The following is an 8,252-nucleotide window of genomic DNA, read 5'->3' on the forward strand; positions in this document are numbered from 1 at the left end:
TGATCTGTGGTGCTGGAGAAGCGTACTGGACATACCATGAACTGCCAAGAGAACAAAAAGGTCTTTCTTGAAGAGGGGGAAACCAGTTGAACCTTAGAGGCAAGGATTTTGAAGCTTCATTTTGCATACCTCAAGCATGCTTCCAGGAGGGACCAGTCCTTGGAGGACACAATGCTTGGAAGGGTAGAGGGTTAACACAGGAGAAAAGATCCTGGGTGAAATGGATTGACACAATGACTGTGGCAATGGAGTCAGGTGTATCAGAGACAGTGATGTGGGCTCAGGATAGGGCAGGTTCAGAATTGTTATTTATAGGTTATCTAGCAGGAGTGGCATCCACTTCCTAAACAACATGCCTCTGGAAACTCTATGAACGTTGGTAAATGACAATAGTTCTAGAAAGACTTCAGGCCTTTTGTTCATATGGTCGCTATGAGTCATACTCAACTCGACAGCAATCAACAACAACAACGAGTAATGGTCATCCTGACAGTATGTAACAACAACTCTGATAGAGAGTATTTCTCTATTCAAATGTATGTATGTTTAAAGTGTGATGATGAATATGGTAGAGTACACAGAGGATATAGTTACAAAAACTTCTTAGCCATACCGCAGACCTTGAGGGAATGAGTCACTGGGTCTTGGGGCCATTAAAAGTTAATTGGTGTAACATAGTCCACAAAGACAATGCTTATACTTAGGTGAGTAGGAATAGTGACCGAGGTCTTAAAGACATATGATAACTAAGATGCAACTATTGATGTCTCTATATTCAGAGCAAAGAAGAGTGGAGAAAATCAATGACATGTGGAAAGAAATTATTGAAAGGACTAAAGGACTGTGTGCACTCCAGCCTCCATGACCCTGAGACTGAAGAACTAGTGGTACCTGCCTCCTACTGCTAACTGAAAGGGATCATGCTAGGAAGGCCTGGATAGATTGTAAGAAAAGGGTAGAACCAAACAAAATCATAAAAAGCTCAGGTTTCCTGGTCTGATAATAACTGTTGGAACAACCTTGGCTAAGGTCTGTAGTCATCCTTTAATCCTAGGCCAACTGTTGTTAGCCAGAACCCCAACAAGCCTATGAAGGAGTTCTTAGAGGCTAGACCTTAGGGAAATTGCATTGCTCACCTAAAGGTTGTATCTCTCTGGTGGTGCAAGTCCCCCATGCCGCTGAGGGAGAAAGATAGACAAGCTTCTCCTATGCAATTTACAACCTCAGAAACCCTCCGAAAAATCAGCTATGAGTCACTTACAACCCAAAGGCAATGAGTTTGTTGGTTGTTTGTTTTTTCCCCTCTTTGGTGTGGGAGCTCTGGTGGCCTAGTGGCAAATAAACTACACTGCAATCCCAAAGGCACACAGTTGGAGTTCACCACATACTCCACATGAGAAAGGTAGGAAGTCTCCTCCCATGTGATTAACTACCTCTGCAAACCCACTAGAGGGTCAACTATGGGTCATTTCCAACTCAATGGTACTCAACAACAAGCTAAACACAAGGGAGGTTCACAAGACCTCGAAAAACCACTATATAGGATCGTTGGGCACCATTTACCCAGGGATAAAACTCAGAAGAAAAGCTTCAAATTCATTGCAATCATCACACTACTTGGGTTAGCAGCACAATTCTTTAAGGACTTCACCAGTGATGCTCCCTTGGTGATAGGGGGGATGGACAGATGGAAGAAGTAAACACAGGAAAAATGCTGCTACATTCCAAGGATTGCAACCAGTATAAGGAATCTACATGTGCAGACTGCTGAGTGGAAAGCCAACTTATTCTATAAGTTTAGAAAAGAAAGACAGTATAAAAAATGGATGTCAGGTGAAACTCTGAAACCTGCTCTTATAGGATAGCTAAAACAGATGGAAGAACTGATGGCAGTTCTTAGCTGATCAATTTCAAAAGGAAGCTTGAGAAGAAATAGATTATTATTATTATGAAATGTATGAAAACCTGACTTAGCAAAATAAAAGACAAGAACATGCTGAAAGATCTGAAGAAGAAATCCAAGCCTTCAATTGCAGAAATCAAGAATTCTGTGGACAAAATACTGAATCATTTAGGAAGTATCAAAAGAAGGTGAAAGAAATACACAGTCACTGTACCAGACAGAAATGGCCAATGTTCAACCATATCAGGAATTGATGGTATTGAAGGAAGACTCCAAAGTTAACAGCACTGGTGAAAAACAGATTTCTGATAATTGACAGAATACCAATTGAGAGATTTTAAAAAGCAGTGCAATACTGCAAGTTCTCACTCATCCATACCAGAAATGTGAAAAACATCTCTGGCCAACTAGTAAAAAAGATCCTTTTTTATGCTCATCCCAAAGAAATGTGATCCAACAGAATATAGAAATTATGAAACTATCATTAAGATCATATGAAAGAAAAATATTGGAATAGTACTTCGAAGGAACTTGCCAGAAATTCAGGCTCCATTCAGAAGAGAATGTGCAACAAGGGATATCATTGCTGATGCCAGATCTTGACTGAAAACAGATAATGCCAGAAAGATGCATCAGAGAGTTGGACAATTACTAGGGATGATAGAAGAAGAATTGATGCCTTTGAGCTGTGGTGTTGGAAAAGAGTATTAAATATACCATGGACTGCTACGAGAAGTTCATCCTGGAGAGGGTTAAACCAGGAAGCAAGGATTCTGAAGCTTCACCTGACATACTTTGGGCATGTTGCACGATGGGATCAGTCTTTGGAGAGGAACGTCATGCTTGGAAGGGAGGAGAGACAGCACAGGAGAGGAAGACCCTCAATGAGATGGATTGATTCAATGACTGGGATAATGGGGCTAGGTGTGTCGGAGACAATGAGATTGGCACAGGATAGAGCAGGGTTTAGGGCTGTTGTACACAGGGTCACTATGAGTTGCAGGCAACTCGATGGCACATAACAACAAGGGGAAACTGATACAGTATGGTTTGAGTGAGGAAAGGTGTGTTTTGGTGCTGTATCAATTTACCATACTTATTCACTTTGCATGCTGAGCAAATAAATGAAAAACCTGAATTATATTAAAAACTCTTCCTGAAATATGGAGGAAAACCTGAGCTATGTAGATCACAGCACTTGGGAAGATAAAAAGACTATGTTTTTGTTGCTGTTGTTGTTAGGTGTCATAGAGTCGAGTACAACCCATAATGATCCTATGAACAACAGATCTGAACCCTGTCTTATCCTGTGCCATCTTCACACTTTCTGACACATTAGAGCCCTTTACGGCAGTCACCATGTCAGTCAAACTGGTTACAGGGTTCTTTCTCCTTTGTCAACCCTCTACCTTTCTGAGCATTGTGTCCCTTTCCAAGGAATAGCACTTCCTAGCAACATGCCCAAAGTATGTGAGGTGAAGCCTCATCATCATTGTCTCCAAAGAGCACGCGGGATGCTCCCTCTCTAAGGCATAAAAAAAGACAAAAGAACATTTGTTCTTTTGTCAGTCCATGGGATGTTCAGTGTTCTTCTCCAACACCACAGCTCAAAGGTGTCAATTCTTCTTTTGGCGTCATTTTTCATTGTCCAGCTCTCAGATGCATAGCTAGTGATCAGAAAGACCATGCCCTGAATCAGATCCACCTTAGTCCTCAAACTGACATCATCACTCCTCAATACTTTGGAGAAGTCCCTAATTGCAGATTTTTGCAGTGCAGTGCCTCTCCTTAACTTCCTGACTGCTGGTACCATGGGTGTTAATTGTGAATTGAAGATGAAGTCATTGAAAGTTTCTATCTCTTTTCCATTCATCATGATATTGCCTATTGGTCTAGTAGTAAGAGTCTTTGTTTTCTTGACATTCAGATGCAATCCATATTGGAAGCTACATTCCTTGATCTGCAACAAGTACTTCAAGTCCTCCTCTACCTTCAAAAAGGACTGCTCTTCTTTGTTTAAAAACAAACAAACCCCCAAAATTATCATAGCTCTGTCAATAAACACATCATGATCGTGGAGAAAATACTGACATTTTCAAGCATTTCACTTTACGTAAATCCACAATCAGTGCTCATGGATGCAGTCATCAAGAAATGAAATTCTATATTGGGCAAATCTGCTGCAAAATACCTCCTTTATAAAAGGATTAAAAAACAGATGTCACTTTGATGACTAAGGTGATCCTGACAAGTCATGATATTTTCACTTCATTTACAAATGGCAGCTGGATAGGAAAGAAGAATTGAGACATTTGAACTACGGTATTGCTGTTGGTGTGTGCTGTCAAGTCAGAACCAACCCAGAGCTGACCCTTCAGTGCGTTTTCAAAGAACTGTGTGTGCTTGCTTTTTCCAAGTGTGGTTCTAGATGCTTGAGCATACTGATAACCAGCAACCAGATCACAAAATAGCTGCATATGGTGATGAATTCTACTGAAGGAAGGTTGGGGTCCAGCATAACTGAAGGAGGGCAAGCTTGGATTGAGTTGTGGAAGATGAGGGGCTGGCAAACTGATTTTGTAGGATTTGGATTTTGTTCTAAGAGCTATGGGGAGCTGGTGGATGCATTGAAGCCATAGAAGTATTAGATATGATTGGTGTTTACAAAACACTCATCTGGTTCTAGATACAGAATGGGTCTCAGAAACCACACAAGTGAATGGATGCTAGTGCATGAGTTCTTCTCAGATGGGGCAGAATAGTGCAAACTAAGGCTTGTCTTCTTGGCAGTGTTTCTCAGTTTTGGATCTGAGCCCTGCCACAGGTTGAGATCTTCGACCCATCTGAGGTCAACAAGTCAGACAGCCAGCCCTGTCTCCTGATGTTCTTTCTCCCCTGATACTGAGAAGCTACCTTGCTCCTTGTGACTCCCCACTGAGTGAGTCAGAAATGCACAAACACTATTACAGTATGCTTTCTGTCATGATCCCAGGAGGCTTGTGTGCATATTAGAATTTGAGAGTGTGACAACACACACACACACACAGATGGGGTGCAGCCCTGCCTTTCTCTAACCATGTACATGTGCATTCACACAGACACGTGTGTATGCATGCACTCTCCGCTGAGCACTTGCACCGTATGCTGTTCAGTGCCAGTACCAGTGGTTCATGGATGAGAAATTTGAGCTAGAGATTCCTGGAGAAGAGAGCATGCCCAGCATGAGGGAAAGTGTTGAGAAAATGGAAATCTTTAAACACAGAACCTGTGAAGATGCATTTAGTGGGAGACTTTTTATGTTCAAATTGAAGTTAATCTTGTGGTAATAGGAAGAATATTGCAACTAGAAGAAGTAGGAAGACCGTTATTAACAGGGAGTCAACAGAATCTAGTGGTTACCACCAGTCCATGGGATTTGTTCATTATATTTCATTCTTTCTATAAGTATCTACTAATTTTTGTAACCAAGATGAAAAAAGCAAAAATCCTGTTTAGGCTCAATGTCCAGTGCTGGACAGGTCATGAGGGTAGTGAGATGAGAAGCATGAGGAGGAGGCTACCAGGTGTCTAGGGACAAAAACAGACAAGAATGAACTGCCATCAAGTGGGTTCCAATACATGATGACCCTCCTTTGAGTCTCCAAAGCTGAAAATCATAGCAGGAGGATACCGTCCCTCTTTCTCTTGAGGAGCTGCTAGTGGATTTGAACCACTGAAGTGTAGCCATTAGGTAAGAAGTGTACTCACTGTGGATATGCCACCAGAGTCTAGGGACAGCTCATGCTTAGTCCTTAAAACTCCATGTGAGTATCACCTGATCCCAGGAGATTTCTGGAAGGGTGTTCCTGGATCTCCTCCTCTTGGTCCTTACTAGCACATATCCTTGAACCTGAGATCAGGAGACACTGAGCAGATCCCAGTCGAAGGCTGAAAGATCTAGAAAATTAGCTAAATGACTGCTGCTGTTTGGAGAGAGTACAGGGTTATTGTTATGTTTTGTGCATTGACTACGATTCATAGTGACCTTATGAACAATGGCTCTGAATGTTGCCTTGTCCTGAGCCAACTTCACCATCTCCAATACACCTGACCCCATTACCACGGTTACTGTCAATCCATTTCATCCAGGGTCTTCATCTCAAGCACTGATTTCTGTCCTTCCAAGCATGATGTCCTTCTCCAAGCACTAGACCCTGCTGACAACATGCCCAAAGTATATGAGATGGAGTTTCATCATCGTTGTCTCCATGGAGCAACCTGGTTTCACTTTCTCCAGGTTAGACCTGTTTGTTGGCTTGGCATTCATGGACTGTTCAATTCTCTTCTCCAGCACCAGAACTCAAAAGCATTGATTCTTCTTCAGCAATCTTTAGTCACTGATATCTAATTTGAGAGCAAAGCTCTGAAGATGACCACGGGTTTGTCATCAATGTGAGGAGACTGCTCAAGGCTTGAGGGTTTCCGAATCAGGTTAGATTGAGGAGATGAACTTGTTGTCTGGCTCTGTCTTGCTAATGCTCGTTCTTAGCTGTGGTAGGGTCACACTGGATCTGTTTGCATGGCCGGCTGGCACATCTGCAAAAAACTCTACCTAGGCTCAGCCCAGGCATGGCCTAGTACCATTTGGTGTCATAGCCAACTTTTTCATTGGTTAGAGGAGTTCTGACAGAGCAGGGATGTGAGCTAGCCTCCAGCTATTGGAATACATCCAACCTCCCCCAAGTTTCTCAGTTTGAGTATATTTAATCTAGGTTAAAAAGCATATCCATCCCATTTGATTCTTAAAGTGAATTAGGGCAAAGCATTTTTGGCTTTACACTGAAAAAGAATCAGTTCACATTCATAGAATTATATGGGACAGAGGTATGTTATGTCTTCTTACTCTTTCTAGGCAGTCTCAATAGATGACTCTTCATGCTCTTTGGTAGGGAATATTAACTTCATATAGTGAATGGTTTGGTAAAAAGCTCACTAGGAACTGAACAGGGAGCCATAGACATAAGCCCTGTCTAGAGTGGCAAGAGTCAGTGGGCACAGGCCATTTCCCTTGTCCCACTGTCCTTTCCACACCAACTCCACATTGCGCCTTCCATGGGCTGGTGGGTCATACTCACTTAAACCTTTGACCTACCTCCTTACCTTTTTTAGATCATCAGAAAAGCCCTTACTGAGGAAAAGCATGTCTCAACAAAAACATCAGATGCAGACCTTGTGACAGAAACAGATCACCTTGTGGAAGATTTAATTATTTCTGAGCTTCGAACTCGGTTTCCTTCACACAGGTAGGTCTGTTCCTAGAGGGAAACATCTCATAGAATGTTACTGTGTGCACAAGCAATTCTGGGGTAAAGCAGGGGGAAGCTGTGCCAGGAGATGACAGGGGGCAAACACAAAAAAGCACAAGGTGTGTGGTTTAATCCTTGCTCCTGGTTTTTATTATTGTGATTGTTGCAGTCCTGTTTTTCTTTGACTGTTGCCATTGTGGCAGACTTGAGGAGCAAGGCATCTTGCTAAAGTAAACAGAAGATAGAGAAACAGAAAGAAAGGCTGGGGCTTGAAATGGAAGTGCATTGTTATTTCATAAAACTGAAACTGACTCTTCATATCAGATAGTTGTTACATGGCGTCAAGTCGGAACCAACTCAAAGCTGATCCTCCAGTGAGTTTTCAGAGGCAGTTAATTGCACAGAAGGAGATTACCCATCTTTTTTCCTGTGGAGTAGCTGGTGGAAACTATGTGCTTTTGGGTTTACAGCACAACTCATTGCGTTCCCTCCTGTATCAGATAGTACCTTTGATACATGAAAAAGACTGCACTTTTTATAGCTTTCACAGAAGAAGCATAAGTGGTCAGCTATATTTTTGGAGAAACCGAGCAGAAGAACAACCCCCAGACAAAGTCTGAACAGCCATGTCCCCAGGCAAAGTCTGAACAGCCATGTCCTCAGGCAGCCTCCTCCCCTGGCAGATTTTCTTAAAAGGATAAGGTCAGAGTGGGGTACAGGTCCACCATGTGCTGTATACATCATTGCAGTGGTCATTTTGATATATATCTCATTCAGACCAGAAGTGGGAACAAGGCCTGTTCTCCTAAATGTGACAGAGGGACTTGTGTAGAGAGGATCACCCTAAGAGAATCTGATGCAAGCTATTCATCTTTTCCTCAGAAAAATGTGCATACATATATTTACATAGAATTGTGCATAGAGTTTAACTTCAGATACCATTTGAGGTTAGGGGTTCAGTTGGCATTGTAGTTCAGCCATTCCTTTTTTTTTTCTATAATTATATTTTATTAATTTTCATAAACATTTACAGAGATTTTGGGTTTCCATTCATTCATTGTTGC

The 8,252-nt window shown here is 42.0% G+C and overlaps 1 protein-coding gene across 1 annotated transcript in view; it reads left to right on the forward strand.

Annotated features, from left to right (window-relative positions):
- The window catches only part of IMPA2 (inositol(myo)-1(or 4)-monophosphatase 2), a 116,159-nt gene that overhangs the window by 38,402 nt on the left and 69,505 nt on the right, over positions 1-8,252 (forward strand). Inside the window, exon 2 of the mRNA XM_006897014.1 lies at positions 7,052-7,185. Coding sequence (XP_006897076.1) covers positions 7,052-7,185 — 134 coding nt within the window. The remainder of the gene's footprint in view (positions 1-7,051; positions 7,186-8,252) is intronic.

This window comes from Elephantulus edwardii, unplaced genomic scaffold, assembly GCF_000299155.1.
Source record: "Elephantulus edwardii isolate Elephantulus edwardi_28Jun2011 unplaced genomic scaffold, EleEdw1.0 scaffold00196, whole genome shotgun sequence".
NCBI lineage: Eukaryota > Metazoa > Chordata > Mammalia > Macroscelidea > Macroscelididae > Elephantulus > Elephantulus edwardii.